This window comes from Oryzias latipes, chromosome 1 (genome assembly GCF_002234675.1).
Source record: "Oryzias latipes chromosome 1, ASM223467v1".
Lineage (NCBI taxonomy): Eukaryota > Metazoa > Chordata > Actinopteri > Beloniformes > Adrianichthyidae > Oryzias > Oryzias latipes.
The window spans coordinates 17496761-17514020 of record NC_019859.2 but is presented as its reverse complement, the minus strand read 5'-3'; the positions used below and the strand labels follow the sequence as shown (position 1 = coordinate 17514020).

Below are 17260 nucleotides of genomic sequence, written 5' to 3'. Positions count from 1 at the left end.
GGCCGCCCGCCGGAGGATTTTGTGTTGGGGGGGTATTACTGCTTACGGCTTGTTGCTTAAAAGCTAACATTGTCTCTCCTCCTGTTTATTCTGCTTGAGACTGTCCGGGGTCGTGCGGTGTATGGGGAACGGACAGCTCTCCAACGAAGCCATCCAAATGAGCAGTTGGCTTTCGCTACCCCACTAAAGTGACGGTCCGGCCGGATCATTACAATAGATATAATTTTGCTGGATGTGACATCCATAGTTACAATTAATAACGACAATGCTAACAATATATTTGTTTTCTTTTCAAACTAACGGACGCAAATCACAGAAGAGAACCCCGTCAAGGTGAGACATTTGTCTTGATATTACAATTTGTTGTGTGTGGAAACAAACTATAGTTAGATACATTGTTTGTTAGATAAATATGCTTTCAGTGTTTTTTTTCTTTGCCCATTGTACAATAAAATGTAAGCTAACCACTCAGCTTGTAGATACTTCAACGTTAACCGTTTCATGCATTTTTGCAGAATAAACGAAGAAATGGAAAATCAAAATCCCCCACCACCACCCCGACCCCCCCAGGAAGATAACCCCCAACCTTCCCCCAACCCTGTCCCCAGGCCCCTATTCTGGCACTCCGCCATACTTCGGGCGAGGCGCGACCAAAGAATCGCGTGGGAAAATCGGGTGAGTTCAAAGTGTTTGCTCAAAAACATGTCATCTTTCTCACATACGACACACCTCATTTCTCCACGATTTTTTTTCAAAGAAGTACAATTTATAGTTACAAATACTCTTTTAAAATTGATTTCAAATGAAAACAGACACATTTTAGCCTTTTTAGAGTTTTCATCATTAAACTTTTCCCGTCTATTACACTGACCTATGTAGAAATGCTTTGTGTAAGCCCAACGTTTAAAATTTCACGTCATTTTCTTATTTAAACAATTTTATACACGCAGATTGTCTGAAGTTTTTCCTTGTGAAGTCAAATATTGTTTTTTATTCTGTCGTCAGGTTCTTCTGAGGAGGCTGCTCCCATTGGCGCGGAACGAGGAGGAGAGGCGCCGCCTCCTGAGAACTTACGGTTCCAACTAAAATTGTAAGTTTGACTCCTGCTTGTTGTGTGTGAACAGATGAGTCGGTGATGTTATTTTTCAATCAAATGTGCATTAAAAAAAAGAAATCTAAAAACAAAACAAAAACAAAATAGAAAATAATTAAATAATAATTCAAAGAAAAGATTGACCTACAGTTTTTGTTCTCTTTTATGATATTATTAGCTCATTTAAAGAAATCAACATTTTATTTAAGTCAAAAAACGATAGATTTTCTTGTTTCTACTGGATACTTCAAGCCTGAAACCAACTTAAGGTTTTTGCCAAATACTCATACAATTTATTAATAAACGCATGAGAAAACCATCACCAGTAATTATTACACATTTGAAAAAAATAGAAAAACTAGGTTTTTCAAATCAACGAATTCCTATTATTTACTCAAAACACATTTTTGTCTCATTTTTAAAAAACAAATTTGCATGTGGACGTTTCAGTAATAATTAGAAATGTATATTTCTGATTTGAACACCTTTTTAATTGAGTTTATGTACAAATAGAAACATTTGTCATTTTTTGCTTAAAAAAAGTTATGTTAGATCTAGGGCTGTGACGATAACCGCATCAACGCGGTGATGAGGTCATCAAAATGAGGTCCAATGAATTATGCTACACATTTACCAGAGAACGTCTTGAAAATGAAATGTCAAATACCATTTTCATTTTAATTTTAATTAAGTGACAGAATAAGCTGTGTTGAGGAAAGAAATGAAAAAGCATTTTGAAATATTGCTTTTTCATTTTATTTTTGAGTCAAAAAATGCAGCTTCATTTTGAAAATTAAAAGCATTTCTGGTTTTGACTTTGCTTTTTATATATGCTACATAATCGCTTCCATAGTTTCTATATGGGAAACCTTTTATCACTCTTCTTCTCTCCTCGTCGCACCCGCCTGCGCGCGCCCGCGGCTGTCACTGTCTCAGAGAAGCACGCGGCACGTGCGCTGTTTCAGAAACACACATGTCCTCATCCTACATAAGTTTGTGTCTTGCGAGGAAATACGACATATTTGCTGCGTTCTAATTATTCATTTCCATTGTATTCATTTCCATTACAAGCTGCGTGCATTCTTGAGTGCGCGACACGGCCGCCCAACGGAGGATTTTGTGTTGGGGGGGGGGATTACTGTTCTCAGTCACTCTGTAACACCAAACATGAACGCGCGCTGTTAGATTTGCGTGAATATCACTTCATTTTCTTGTTGGGAACTATTTTGTTTGCAGCAAAGTTACGTGTTTGAATAAACAACGGCGGAGCCTCCTGCCCCGCGTTCTTCATGGGTGTCAGGCTTCACGACTACCGGAGAGGTGACAAAGTGTCTGCAGTCTGTTTATTACTGGGCAATATCTAATATTCTGGGAAGATGTCTGTACCAGAGAGCACAGGCGAAGCCTCACATGCAGCCAGAGGGCAGAAGAATCAACACGCACCCCCCAACACACGTGTGCGCGCTTCTTTCTCCTAGTCCTACACAAGACGCAACGCGCAGACACAGTCACAGTTCTACTCCCAATTCCTAAATCTGCAAGGGAAGCGATAAACCAGGCCAATTTTAACTTCATCTGGAAAAACAAAACTCATTATATTAAAAAAGGAACAATAATTCAGGATTACAGTGAAGGTGGACTTAATAGTCTTTGAAAGTTTGGATGGTATGATTAAGATAAACTGACTTAGGTCTTTCTGCAAAATGAAAGAAATATTTGGTTTCTTATTTGTTCCAACATTTTCTCTCATCTAGGGGCCACTGAGTTCCTTTTAAAATGTGATTTTGATTACAGAAAACTTCCTATTAAACTTTCTACTTCTCATCAGCAGGTGTTACTGTACGGCAAACTCATATTCAAACATAACTTTAGTCCACATAACACTCCCATATGGAGCTGCCGGTATAATTTATGTAGGAACAAATCAACATTTTTACAAAAATTAGATCGATAATGGTATTTGGTCATTATTACATATTATGAATGATAATGGAAACATAATCTCATTGGAAACTTTTTTCCTGTAAGTTTGAATTGAATGATAGAAATCAATACAATGGAAATGCTTTGTGTGAAGCCCCAAAAAAATTCTAGTCATTTTCTTATTTAAACAATTTTATACACGCAGATTGTTTCCAGTTTTTCCTTGTGAAGTCATTTGTTTTTTATTCTGTCGTCAGGCTCTCCTTCGAAGGCTCCTGGCCTTAGCCACAAGCAACAAGGAGAGGCGCCGCCGATTTGAATACACAGCCCGCTTTAAGAAAAAAATTGGACAAAAAAAAATCTTTGTTGTTGAATTTGAAAAAAAAAATGTTTTGAAAAAACAAACTTTTTTTGTTGAAATTAAAATTTTTATTTTTGAAAAAACGAAAAAAAAATTGTTGTTGAAACCGGAAAAAAATGTAAAGAAAAAAATCTTTGTTGTTCGTTTGTTGTTGAATTTGAAAAAAAAATTGTTTTGAAAAAACAAAACAAATCTTTGTTATTGAAACCGGAAAAAAATGTTAAGAAAAAAATCTTTGTTGTTTGTTTGTTGTTGAATTTGAAAAAAAACATTTGAAAAACAAATCTTTGTTTGTCGTTAAAGTTGAAAAAAAAAAATTGGAAAAAAAAATCTTTGTTGTTGAATTTGAAAAAAAAAAAAGTTTTGAAAAAACAAACTTTTGTTGTTGAAATTAAAATTTTTATTTTTGAAAAAACAAAAAAAAAAAACTTTGTTGTTGAAACCGGAAAAAAATGTAAAGAAAAAAATCTTTGTTGTTCGTTTGTCGTTGAATTTGAAAAAAAAAATTGACAGCTGCACATTTGATCGTCAATGGCTACTTGGGCAGTCTTGTTGGGCAGTGCTCCAACAAGACCTTTTGGAAGAGAAAGTGACATTTCAGCTTGTGTGTGGAAGTTCTCTTTTTCTTTGTCTTTGGTTCAGCTCCAATTTGTCCCACAACTGGAGCCCTCTTTAGTTTAAAAAAGTAGGTTCTTGTCCATTCACTTTGTCCCATGCTATCTGCTTATCTCTTAAGAGTTTCTTTTTTTCAGCAACTAGGGGAGAGTTTGGCTCATTTTCACACTGGGCTTGATGTGCCCGTCCTCCCCACATCTGAAGCAGTACCAGGGCTTTGGACGATTTCTTGGATGAGGTTCTGATTTTTGTTCTGAAGGCTGTGGCTTTGGAGTTTTAAGGCTTTCAGGGGGGACTTTTGTCTTGGTCGAGTTTGTGGATTTTGACTTTACTTTACTGTTTGAGTCTTTTTTGTTCTTTAGAGATGCAAGATGGGACTGCAGATTGGCGATCTGCTTCTTGAGGTCTTGTATTTCAGAAAGGGGGTCAACAGTTTTTGATGTATCTCGCTCTGGACTTTGGGACTGAGCGCCTTGGTAGTTGGAAAACACTTTTGGTTTTGTTGTATTCAATTCATGCTGTTTCTCAGCAGTCCGGAGCATGAGAAGAAGTTCGGAAAAGTTAGGTGGAATTTGCCTTTTCTGCTTGTCCAGTTCACCAGCAGGAACACCACCTCTTATGAACGTGGTGTTCAGCATGACTTGAAGACGCTGGAGGTAAGACGATGGTGCCTCACCATTATTCTGCACAGTGTTCAAGTATTTGGCAAAGAGGTCGTCTCCATCTTCAACCGTACCGAAGGCAGAGTCGAGTATTTTCAAGTAGGTGGAAGGAGGTGACTCGGTAGGTATGTGCTTTACCAGATCGACAGCAGGTGAAGAGAGACTTTCGTAGAGCCTCCTGGACTTGCATGAATCAGGCTGTCTGGGGTCTTTTAAAAGGAGTTCCACACTCGAGCGCCAGCTCTCATAGTCGACTTCGTTGTTTGGGTGGGGACAGCGCCCTGAAAAGGGTCTCAATCTGAAAGGAGTGTTCATCTGAGCATTGAAGTCTTCAGTTCTCAGCACATGTTCCACTATTACTTTCTGAAGCTCTGGTGGGTTTACTTCAGAAGGTTTGAGAGTGGGTGTCTTAACATTGACCTGCACTTGTGGGAGATTCTCAACTGGAGCTTGGATCAGTGGGTGGACTGGTTCAAGAGTTGGTGGGTTCTCTTGCAGAGGACTGAGAGGAGCATTCGTGTCAGGGACTTGGGGTGAGTCCTGGCGGTCACCTGAGTCATTTTCGTCAGGGTTAACTACTTGGCTTATAGAGGAAAGTTCGTCTCTCAGTAAGTCTGCAAAGTCTTTACCTGTCAGTCTTGCAATGTCTCTCAGTTCAGTCAGGTAAGTCTGAGTAGCTGCCTTGCTAACTACGGGGCTGTAAACTGAGCTTAATGCCTCGACAAGGTAAAGTATGTCAGGTTTGTTCTTGGGTGAGAATCTGTATGGCAGTAAGCTAGATAATGCCTGCACTGGTGCACTGGACGCGTACTCAAGAAAGGACTGCTTGCCCTTTTCTGGACACGGGGGATCTACAGGTACCATTGTCTGAATGGACCCATATTGTTTGAGGAAGTCAAAAAGCTCTTCATCAGATTCAGTGTCAGTTAAACCAGTAATAAGAAGTGAGTTTGGCATCTTAACATTACTTCGTTGCACGGCTTCCATTTTTTTGTTCAGTTCTTAGTCAAATTTGAGCTCTGAAAATTATATACGAACCACTCCTGGCTGGCTCGCCAAGTACTTGTAGCACCTATGCTATTAGGCAGAGGTAGTCAAGCTACTGGACCAGATATAGGTTCGCACGGAGTGGTGTGTATTGAATAAAAGAGCCAAGAATCAATATAAAAGGTAGAATGGAAAAGAAAAAGCCGGCAGTTTACTGAACAATTGACAAACAACAATAAACATACAAATATGGTTCTTAAGTAATGTTAAGACACCTCTTAAACACCCTTTATGTTGTTTTGTTCCTTTACTTTTTCAGTTAAAGTTCAAATAAAAGGTTTTGTTCAAGTTAATTTCAGTTTCAATCTATTTTAATTAAAGATGACCGGTCATTTAGTTTAAAGGGATTTTAGTTACAGAACTAAATTTATTTAACTTAAATTTAGTTTTAAGCTTTCTTTTGAGTTCACTGTATTTACCCTTTTCACTTTTTTTAAAATCAGTTTTGTCACTTTAAATTTACACCAAAAGTATCCTTTAAAGTTACAAAATATCAGATATCAAACAAAAGACAATTCAATATGCAAAGCAAACAAAGAACTGTTTTTCTAAATGTCCAATTGCTTAGCAAAACCCTTTAAAGTTTGTTAGCAGATGTATCCAGTTTTTGGTAGTGCTCCTTTAAAGTGTATTGGATCCACAGTTAGTGTTCAATCTCCTACCGCGACCTTGGCAGAGATTTTGTAGTAGTGAGGAAAAGTAAAGGACCACGTGATGCTCTACAGCCAGTCCGGATTATTGTGCTCCTTGGGTAGGCTCGCCATCCATGGATCAGGAGAAGTCCAGAACGATCCGGTCCGGAACCATCTCCCAATTACTCTCGGGGGGGAATCAAAAACCTGGCCTGCAGGACAGGCCATAAAAATAATTTTAGTCCATATGCAAAATAAAACCACTCCAAAATGAAAGCGGAGCCGCACTAGAAGGCTACGTGACTCTTTAGAACTTAAAATGGCGGCTGCTCTTTTTTCTTTTTCATACATCCAACTCTACTTGCAAAATTAGCTTCTTTTCACACAAAATATACCCAAAATACATCAAATAAAATACATTCATGTTTCGAAGTGTCAAAAAAAATTATAAATAACTCAAAAGTACTGTTTTGTCGTCTTTTCACAACTTAAATTGGTCTCAACTGGGCTCGCCTCATCACGGCAAAACCCACGCCACAAAAGTAGGCAAAATACAAAACAAAACTCACCAAAACTCGTCTCGTAATGGCATAAAATCTTATTTGGCTCACACCCCTCTTCCGGTCTGGCTCGACAACAGGTTTGCACCGTTATTTTAGTTTTTCACCGTAGTTTTTCAGCTAATGGCTACTTTGCTGCGCGTGCTTGCTGTCTCTGCCCTAAACAGGCCTATCTCTCCGCTACGCGCCGCACAGGTTGGGGAGGGCTCTTGAAAAAACTTAAACTTTATCGACAAAAAAAACAATTTCTCCTTTTAAACAAAAATAGCCTCCAGCTCCTGCAGCAACAGAAGACAAACAAGGAACTCCCATTAGCGCCTTGGTGACTGTAAAGAAATACAACTATTTGTGTCTAAAACCTGACACGTCTAGCATTAACCAGTCTTTTCTTGGAAAGGGATTGATGAAAGGATTATGGGTAAAAGTCTGTGAATTTCAGAGAATTTGAGAAGGCATTTCTGGCTGCTTAAAAATGGCTTTAATGTTCGCCAAATATTTTGATTTGATTTTTGATTTGAAATGGTTTATTTCAAGCAATCAAATAGAAGTAATACACAAAAGCAATTTAATCATCAGTTATACATTCATACAGTAACTAATCAAACTTAGGATAATTAAACATAATTAATAAATATTGCTTGAAAGGGAGTGGAAGGAAGCGAACTTATATAATCCCACCCCGTTATACTATAACCATTTCATTACATGATTTATCAATATCCGGTTCCTGGGTTTTATCAGACAGAATTAACAATCATAAGGTATCAATAAAGCACATGCCAAAGATGAATTACTTAAGTACTACGTCAAAAATAACTATTTTAGAAATCAACATGACAAATGCAGATCAGTCATCTGAAATATATGCAAATTATGTTACTTTTAAAAGTCATTCATATGCTTTAAAACATAATACTATATCAGTAAAATAGACACAACACTGTTTCAGGAATTTTCATAGCAAAATTTCATCAAGTATCAAAAGTTAAAAACGTGCAAAGTTATGATACATTAGGAAAGATTTTTGAATCAATTTATCAATTTTAGGAGCTAGTGAAGTAATATCAAAAGTCAATCAATTTAACAATTTTCAAAAGTGATTAATCATTTGTTTTACTCTTTTTATATATTTTTTTGTTTTTTTTTATTTTTTTTTATAATAAAGTAATGCTGTAGGGGAAAAAATAAAAAGGGTCCATAAACTGTCGAATTGTCCAAGGTTGGCATTTCTTCTTTTACTGATAACAGCCGATCTTCTGGGTTTAAACAGTTTACATTTCTCTTCGATGCTATGTCTGCAGACATTAGATTCAGGTCCATATCCTTCAGCTGATATCAGCTGCGGTGAAAGTTGAGGTCAAGTTGTCTGCAGGTCAGAACTCTGCTGTTATTCAGGTGACGTCAGACGTATGGAGAAAGTGAGGAATCCAGGCGTCATATTTCTTGAAATTATTTGGCTCTTTGATTTATTACTCCACGTTGTTTCAGACAACCGTAATCAAGCACTTCTCAAAGTCCTTCATGATGTTCACAACCACAACCTTGGCCCGGTCCAGTGGACCGAGTGGTTTGACATGAATCCTGCAGCCTTTAACCCAAGTGTTCTCAATCTGCTTACGCTTCCTGAGAAGCCGTGCATGTTTTGAGATTGCAGCATTCCTTCTAGTCAGATAGTCGTTCAGATAAACAGCAGATCCTCTGAGATTTTTGCGTTGATTCATCAAAGCTAGCTTGTGTTTGTGATTCACAAACCTGATGAGGATCGCTGGTTTATCCGTCTCCTTTATCCTGGGGAGCAGGTGGCAGGTCTCGATGGTATTGAGATCCAGGGAAATTCCTTTAGATGTGAGAAATGAATGTATTTGCTGCACCAGAGACTCTGCACCGATCTCCGTATTAGCACTGCTAGCTAGGCTAAGCGTTAACCCTGAAATCAGGGAAACCCTGGGTTTTCTGTTTCAGAATGGGAGGTTTGTTAAACCAGAGAAAGCAGATTAAGTCAAACCCATTTCTGAAAGAGAGGTAACTTATACTCGGAGTCAGTGTCCATGGTTACTTATGCTGTGAACCTAACCTGGTCGGGAGCAGGTTTTATTCTCCAAACTCAAAGTTTCTGCCGGTCCCCTCCCCTTTTTAAAAACGAAGCGGTATGTTTCGCTTTAACCTTCATTGCCCACATTTCCGTCACACAAAGACGGTCTAAGTGACAAGAATGGCTTGTTCTTTTTTGGAGGACCCAGTAGACGAGGAGGCTGCATTAATTCGTAGAGAATTATATTTACCTCGTACGAGGATTTTGAGAAGACTCGATTTTTTGTCATTTCCCCTTACGTTTTTGTTTGAGCGTTACCGTTTTTCGTTGCAGTCAATTACATTTATACAATGAAAACAACATTGGGTATTGCTATGTAGATGTTTCATATGTCAAATATAGTCAACAAAGCCTACATCCATGACATGCTCAAATTTGACCTGATTGAATTATGTTTTTATACTTCATTTTTAGCTGCTGCCATGTTCTTTTAATTCCTGCAGGATTGCATCTACATAAAAATGAAATCAGGGACATTGAATTAGATTAATGTAACAATTACTTTTTGGAAACACAATTTGCTAGTACTGCTTACTTTCTTAATCCCATATAAACCTATACCACTTGATCAATACAAGGGTAGTGTTGCAGCGTGTGTGTGCTGAGCGGGGTGCGATCCACGAGAGAGAAGGGGAGGGGCGATTGCAGGTGCAGATGGGGGGGGGGGGGGTGAGCACGGAGCGGAGGTGTGTGCGTGGTATATATTGTGTGTTCGGAGGACGGAGCACTTAGTTAAATAAAGAGAAGGTGTCATTCCCAGAATAACTGTTTTGGAGTCATTCTTAATCCGCTCTGGAGGTTGAGGGTTTTGAACGGAAGTGAACCCCGAAGGAGAATTCCCTTCGTCCCTGAAGGAAATCTCCCCTGCGCTTCTGACCACGGTCGGAAAGACGAGAGAAAAGAAAGGAGAAGTCTTCGCGCAGCGAAAGGTTCAACAGTAGACAAAAGTTCACTTTTAAAAACACAATTGCATGTATTAATATTAAACTGACCAACGTTTGCAAGAGGGGAAGGTTAACAAAAAAGTCCTCTAAACATTACCGACGTTAAATGCATTTTCCCCCCATATTGATTCTGTACACTATGCAGCATTTCATGCATTTACACCAGGAATGACACTTCAAAAGTACACCTAAATACCGCCATTTTTTATTTCACTCCTTACGCTGTTTAAAAAGTTATTACAGTCAATATTTCATAACAATGATTTAAATGCAAACTTTCGCATTAACTTGAGCAGCTATGTTTTCCCACGCTAACTGTCTCTGTTTTGCAGATGCAGCGGTGTTGCTTTTCTTCTGGAATATGTGCTCATATTCACTGTAACTCTGCAGCAGCACGTCAAGTTCAGCTGGAGAAAAATACGCAGACCTCTTTTTTTCACGGTTGCCATGGTGACTCGTGATATCTGCGCTCCATTGATAATGGTTCTTATAGTCGCGGTGCGCACGCTCACCTCCGAATCAGTCCACTCAGAGTTGATTGACCTAACGTGGATCAGCTTCTCTGAAACAGAAAACTCAGAGTTGTTAATCTCCCGATTGACCAACTCAGAGTTCAAGTTCAACCTCAGAGTTGGTTGAACCCATATCTGTACTGAAAGGTCTGACAGTTTGTTTGCATTGAACGCTTTGCCCAATGTCTACATAGTTAATCATAAATTATACAAAACATTTGTATTTTCAAGCTAAAAAAATAAATCTGCATGAGTTTGGGTTTCTTTTAGTATGATTTCAGGTCAAATGCGTTAATACCATACAGCAAAATGACAACTAAAACACCCTGGTAAAGTCGTACTGAAAAAAAATGACCAACAGTTTTTAAGGTGAAAACATCAAACTCCAAAGGAGACAAAAACTTTGAATTCCACCTTAGACTCCTGAGAGTTAAATAAAGGTTCAGCACCAAAGGTACCTCTGTAAGTCATGCCTCACAGGCGGTGAGTTTACTCCTCCTGCTGGAACAACTACAGACTTTCTCAGACCAGGGGCCTGTTTCAGAAAGGAGGTTCAACCAACTCTGAGGTTAGGTCAATCAACTCAGAGTGGACTGATTCGGAGGTGAGCGTGCGCACCGCGACTATAAGAAGCCATTATCAATGGAGCGCAGATATCACGAGTCACCATGGCAACCGTGAAAAAAAGAGGTCTGCGTATTTTTCTCCAGCTGAACTTGACGTGCTGCTGCAGAGTTACAGTGAATATGAGCACATATTCCAGAAGAAAAGCAACACCGCTGCATCTGCAAAACAGAGACAGTTAGCGTGGGAAAACATAGCTGCTCAAGTTAATGCCTAAGTTTGCATTTAAATCATTGTTAAAAAATATTGGCTGTAATAACTTTTTAAACAGCGTAAGGAGTGAAATAAAAAAGGGTGATATTTAGGTGTACTTTTGAAGTGTCATTCCTGGTGTAAATGCATGAAATGCTGCATAGTGTACAGAATCAATCTCGGTAATGTTTAGAGGACTTTTTTGTTAACCTTCCCCTCTTGCAAACGTTGGTCAGTTTAATATTAATACATGCAATTTGTTTTTAAAAGTGAACTGTTGTCTACTGTTGAACCTTTCGCTGCGCGAAGACTTCTCCTTTCTTTTCTCTCGTCTTTCCGACCGTGGTCAGAAGCGCAGGGGAGATTTCCTTCAGGGCCGAAGGGAATTCTCCTTCGGGGTTCACTTCCCGTTTGAAACCCTCAACCTCCAGAGCGGATTAAGAATGACTCCAAAACAGATATTCTGGGAATGACACCTTCTCTTTATTTAACTAAGTGCTCCGTCCTCCGAACACACAATATATACCAAGCACACACCTCCGCTCCGTGCTCACGCCCCCCCCCCACCCATCTGCACCTGCAATCGCCCCTCCCCTTCTCTCTCGTGGATCGCACCCCGCTCAGCACACACACGCTGCAACACTACCCTTGTATTGATCAAGTGGTATAGGTTTATATGGGATTAAGAAAGTAAGCAGTACTAGCAAATTGTGTTTCCAAAAAGTAATTGTTACATTAATCTAATTCAATGTCCCTGATTTCATTTTCATGTAGATGCAATCCTGCAGGAATTAAAAGAACATGGCAGCAGCTAAAAATGAAGTATAAAAACATGATTCAATCAGGTCAAATTTGAGCATGTCATGGATGTAGGCTTTGTTGACAATATTTGACATATGAAACATCTACATAGCAATACATATCTAATGTTGTTTTCATTGTATATATGTAATTGACTGCAACGAAAAACGGTAACGCTCAAACAAAAACGTAAGGGGAAATGACAAAAAATCGAGTCTTCTCAAAATCCTCGTACGAGGTAAATATAATTCTCTACGAATTAATGCAGCCTCCTCGTCTATTGGGTCCTCCAAGAAAGAACAAGCCATTCTTGTCACTTAGACCGTCTCTGTGTGACGGACATTTGGGCAATGAAGGTTAAAGCGAAACATACCGCTTCGTCTTTAAAAAGGGGAGGGGACCGGCAGAAACTTTGAGTTTACAGAGTAAAACCTGCTCCCGACCAGGTTAGGTTCACAGCATAAGTAACCATGGACACTGACTCCGAGTATAAGTTACCTCTCTTTCAGAAACGGGTTTGACTTAATCTGCTTTCTCTGGTTTAACAAACCTCCCATTCTGAAACAGAAAACCCAGGGTTTCCCTGATTTCAGGGTTAATGCACTCAGAGTTTACACTTAACCTCCTTTCTGAAACAGGCCCCAGGTGGTTTGTGTAAAAACCACAGGCGGGGTATTAAATAGCTCTGAGATCAAAGTCTCACACAGCTAAACTGAAACTGAGCAGATAGCTGATCAGTGAGAATGATAAAAAAATCTCACCAAACCGACTTTGCGACTTAACAAAAAAACGATCACTTGTGAAAAATATAGCAGTATTTTAGTTATGTTAAAATGCACGACTTTAGAAAGCATTAGTCCCAGACTTTAGCGCTCTGAACGGTTTGCCAGATGGAAACGGTTCAAACTGTTCATCTGTTCTGATCGTCTCTTTTTAGATTGTTTGAAATGCTCAACTCCAACAATTCTAGGGAAAGATCCGGTCTTTCAGCAGCGGACAGACAAACAGTCAAGACAAACTGAGCTCCTGCAGATGTTCACAGGATGGAGGGAGGCAGTTTGGGGTTTGTTTGTGTTTTTTACACCTTTATTGCAGAGAAGTCTTAACCAGCTGGTGATAGTCAGTAAACTCTTCTTTCTACCATCAAGACTGGATCTGCAATGATCTGAACCAGGAGATCCTTCAGGTCTGCTTTTGAAAGCTTTTTCCATGAGGTTTGTGTCCGAGCACCACTTGCTCTGATGGTCCACATCCATTAGGATTTTCAAAGTAAAAACAGGGAGCAAAGTGAAGAAGATGATGGCTCAGCACACTGCCCTGTGGCGTATCTGTATTCGTGCTTTTTTAAAGTCTCCATGATAGACATGACATAACCCGGATCTTTTTACAGTTTGGCGTTGTTCTCATGTACTAACTGGAGCAAACTCGTATCAGCACATAAAAAAGTCCCAGTTCACCTGCAGCAGCTCTGTGTTGTCTGATCCTCCTGCCGGGCTCTCTGTCGTCTGGGAGCTCGACTGCTACAGTTACAATGAAATAAATAAACATTAAATACCAGGAATCACATTTCAAGACATTTAAACCTTCAAATTGAAGTAGATTACAGCTGGTGACAAAAACGGATGCAATGGTTTTTCTTCAGATCTGAACAAAAATGTCACTTTTCAAATCAGCAGAAATTATTTTATTTACTGGTTTATTTCATGACGTTTTTAGAATCCTCCTCATCCCAGCACACATACAAACACTCACTCACTCACTCACACACTCACTCAATCTTCTTGATCTACTAACCAGGGTGGTGATTAGTGCGTCTCGCTCGGCGAGTTGCGTCTGCAGGACTGCGTGCTGCTTGTGGAGCTCGTCCAGCTCCTCTCTGAGCTGAGAGAGCTCCTCGGTCTGCAGTCCGTTCTGCTGGGAGCCGTCCCCCTGACTTGGACTCTCCTTACCTGAAGATGACAATACACATGATTACATACCAAAACACTCCAACCCTTCAGACATACCACACACCTGTTCTTAAAGCATCGATTAAATTCTGAGGTAAAACGAGTCTCATTTCTATAGAGGGCTGACGGGAACACCGTTTCTGTTTAAACAAACAGGAGAGTCAGATAGAAGCTGCTGATTCAGCACTATAGACCTGCTGTGGTTCGCAGACATGAAGATTTATCTCTCAAATCAAAATGTCTGCTCAAAATTGTCTCATTGAACTCTAAAAGGCTAAACAAGACTTTAATTTGGAGAATTTTCTTCCATCATCAGAAGCTGCTAAACCTTTTTTTGGGTCACAAGCCAAAGGCGCGGTTAAAACCCTGAACATGTCGCCGGTCTGTTGCAGGTACACAAACTCACACAAGCACACCTGGGGACATTTTAGAGTCATCAGTGAACCTATGAAGACGCTTTTTGGACTGTGGGAGGAAGCCACAAAACCCTCACATGCATGGGAGAACATGCCAACTCCACACAGAAAGAACCCGGCCAGGATTCAAACCTTCTCCTGTGAGGCGAGAGTGCTAACCACTACACCACCATTAAGGCAATTGGGAGAATTTACAGACTGAAAATATTATTTACCATCAAAGGAAATCAAGAAAATATTTTAAGATTACTGGCTGTTTTTTTTCCCAATCAGGCACAGTAACAAATATCATGTAATGTGATATGACTACACTACCCAGAATGCCTAGAAGGGCCAGGAAGCAGGTGATTGGTCACAGGAGTTGATGGCAAATTGTGTTGTTATTCATGTTTGTGTCTTAACTGCAATAAAAAGCTTCTGCTGCAACACGACAGACGGAACAAAGTTAAGCTTTGAAAACCAAGAAGTGACTTTCTTTTACATTTCTGGAAAACAGGAAAAATAAAATAGACTACAGTAATCAGCAACGTTTCATACCAAAAACCATCATCAAAAACTAAAAATCTGAAAAAGCTCAGGGAAAAGTGACTTTTTCTGTGGGACGTGTGACTCAAACCTTTCAAAGTGTAAATAAAAACCCTACAAATCCAGTCTTCAGCTACAGTGGAAGCTTTTCCCTCAAAGGCAGATAAGAGACAAGAAAATGAATTTCCTTTAATAACATAAGCTGCTCTTTAGCGCAAAAAGGATCAGACATGAATGTCTCCATCATTTATAAACCAACAAAAAGGTTATAGAAACTGTAAAAGTGTCAGAGTGAGCTTTTGCGTGTTGGACGAGGACTGACCTAGTTTCAGCTTCAGGATGTTGTACTGGTCTTTGTGCTGCTGGATCTGGGATAGCTGCTGTGCGACAGTGGCCTGCATCTGCTCGTGCTGGGAGGACAGAGCTGCTACCTGCTCCTTCAGCTCCTGGATCTGAGCATCCTGAGTCACACAGTCCAAACTCTGATGTTATCTGGAGACTACAGCAAATCCACGACTAATGGGCAACATTTTTAGAAGCCAAATTCGACAAACCTGTTCTCTGATCAGCTCCTTGTATCGAGTTACGATGTTGTCGTGCTGCTCCAACGTCTTCTTCACCTCTTCCTCCTTTTTGTCCTCCTCGCTGGACTTGTGAACCGCTTTGGTGATCACCCCTGTGATGAGCAGCGTTACGTCAACTGGGACTCAAACCATCACTTGCACATGAGGACGGCGGCCTCCCTTACCTTCCAGTTCTTTGACCAGCTTGGTGAACTCGTGGTCGAACAGCATCTGTTCCGGCGACGGGAAGACGGGCTGCGGCTTTAGGGCCGCCCGCGAATACAGTTCATGTTTGGTGATGAAGCCCAGCTTCTCCACAAAGTTCTCCTTTCCGATGCGCTTCTCAATCAGCTGCTTTAGCTTCTCCCTGAAGACGACGGGAAGAAAATCTGTGTTTTCATTCAAACATCGAGTCTAACAGAATGTTAAAGTGACTCAAAGACACGTACTTGGTGTAGTTTTCCAGTGAGTTATCGTTATGATAGATACAGATGCCGAGCAGCAGCGCACAAAGGCCCTGCACCAGCCTCTCGTCTTCTCCCAGGTTCTCAGAGATCTGAGCCGTCAGCTGCAGGACTCAGAGTCAAGGCTCATGCAGAGAAGCCAGTGGAGGACAGGGGCTCCCTCCCCAGCAATAAACACATGGGTCCTCTTTACGCTCAGAGGTCGGATTTGATGTGAAGATGCATTTAAGCAGAAATGTAGACTCAGAGGTCAAAGGGGGGAGAAGGTAAAAAGGTCTTGATGAAGGATACAAAGGGAACGTTATCCTGGTTGTGCAGGAAGTGCGTGACAGCAATGGGACAGTTGCTGATCCATGTGCACAGCAGCATGAGGAGGCCCACCCTGGTCTGGACTTTGCTGCCCTGCAGAAAACCAAACAGTGAGTCTGACGAGGAGCTTCTGACACGCGAGCAGAGGCATCAAAAGCATGTTAGACAGCTCACACAAAGAGACTTCAGACCCAAAGAACTAAACACAGGAGTGGAAGTTAGAAGGGTTAAAATCGATCGGGTTCAGAGTTCATCTAAACCTCAACCGAATCACAACCACAGAACACCCCAAAATGAACTCCTTGGTTTTTTAAAGCGCTCAAGCACAAAACAACTAACAACTAACCCTAAAACAAGCAGAAAAAGGAAATATTTGAAAGAAATTAGCCTTAATAAGCATCTGAAGGCCAAACAAACAAACAAAAAATAATAAACACACCTATAAATAATAAATGTAAACAAATGTTTTGAAATCATCGTTATGGCAGTCAAATGATGCCAAGTGTTAGTATCCATTACAGCCAACACCAAACAGTTTGGATGTTTTAAAGAATAAAACAAAACCAAACATGCAAAAAAAAAAAACCATTTCATATTCTGTTCTGGAAATGTTCAGGAGCAGAAGCAATACCAAAAGGTAGCTGCCTAAAATAGTAACGGCCAAAAGGTGTAATAGAGGTGGTGTATTTGGCTGACTCTTCTGTAAGGGGAATTTGCCAAAATCCCATATTAGCATCCAATTTGCTGAAAACTTTGGCTCCAGCCAATTTGCCTAGTGTCTTTCCACTGATGGCAGGATGTATTTTTCTCGACACACAGAAAGGTTGAGGTGTGTGAGATCAACACAAATACGCACCTTGTCTGTTTTCTTTTTGGGTACCACCACCATGCCAGAACACCAGTCTGTTGGCTCCTCTATTTTGGTTATCACACCTAAGTCTTCCATGCGGGACAGTTCCTGCTTCACTTTGTCCAT

General features: G+C 40.2%; 2 protein-coding genes and 1 long non-coding RNA gene across 3 annotated transcripts; all 3 read right to left on the bottom strand.

Moving 5' to 3' along the window:
- Nucleotides 1–3817: 3817 nt before the first annotated feature.
- On the bottom strand, nucleotides 3818–7136 carry LOC111947743 (zinc finger CCHC domain-containing protein 12-like). The gene is made up of 2 exons (XM_023957465.1): nucleotides 6903–7136; nucleotides 3818–6545 (listed from the first exon to the last, which is right to left on the bottom strand). Exon 2 carries the CDS (start codon nucleotides 5639–5641, stop codon nucleotides 4133–4135), a length of 1509 nt encoding a protein of 502 aa, XP_023813233.1. The 5' UTR covers nucleotides 5642–6545; nucleotides 6903–7136; the 3' UTR covers nucleotides 3818–4132.
- A 22-nt stretch (nucleotides 7137–7158) lies between these two features.
- Nucleotides 7159–13989, bottom strand: LOC111947742. Its single transcript, XR_002873672.1, has 3 exons — nucleotides 13853–13989; nucleotides 13516–13578; nucleotides 7159–7171 (listed from the first exon to the last, which is right to left on the bottom strand). It is a non-coding gene; the product is annotated as an uncharacterized LOC111947742 (long non-coding RNA).
- Nucleotides 13990–15214: 1225 nt separating this feature from the next.
- LOC111947168 (general vesicular transport factor p115-like) lies at nucleotides 15215–17260 on the bottom strand. Its single transcript, XM_023953677.1, has 7 exons — nucleotides 17141–17260; nucleotides 16476–16483; nucleotides 16267–16414; nucleotides 15961–16079; nucleotides 15697–15878; nucleotides 15503–15624; nucleotides 15215–15409 (listed from the first exon to the last, which is right to left on the bottom strand). The coding sequence occupies exons 1-7, from the start codon at nucleotides 17258–17260 to the stop codon at nucleotides 15215–15217; spliced, it is 894 nt and encodes a 297-aa protein (XP_023809445.1).

Excerpts from the sequence above, each read along its gene's own strand:
- LOC111947168 (XM_023953677.1), bottom strand. The coding sequence starts at position 17,260 with ATGGACAAAGTGAAGCAGGAACTGTCCCGCATGGAAGACTTAGGTGTG. Across the intron at positions 15,625-15,696 it reads GCTGGTCAAAGAACTGGAAG|GGGTGATCACCAAAGCGGTT; the intron begins GTAAGGGAGGCC and ends TGCTCATCACAG. Across the intron at positions 15,410-15,502 it reads AGGAGCTGATCAGAGAACAG|GATGCTCAGATCCAGGAGCT; the intron begins GTTTGTCGAATT and ends TGTGTGACTCAG.
- LOC111947743 (XM_023957465.1), bottom strand. The coding sequence starts at position 5,641 with ATGGAAGCCGTGCAACGAAGTAATGTTAAGATGCCAAACTCACTTCTT.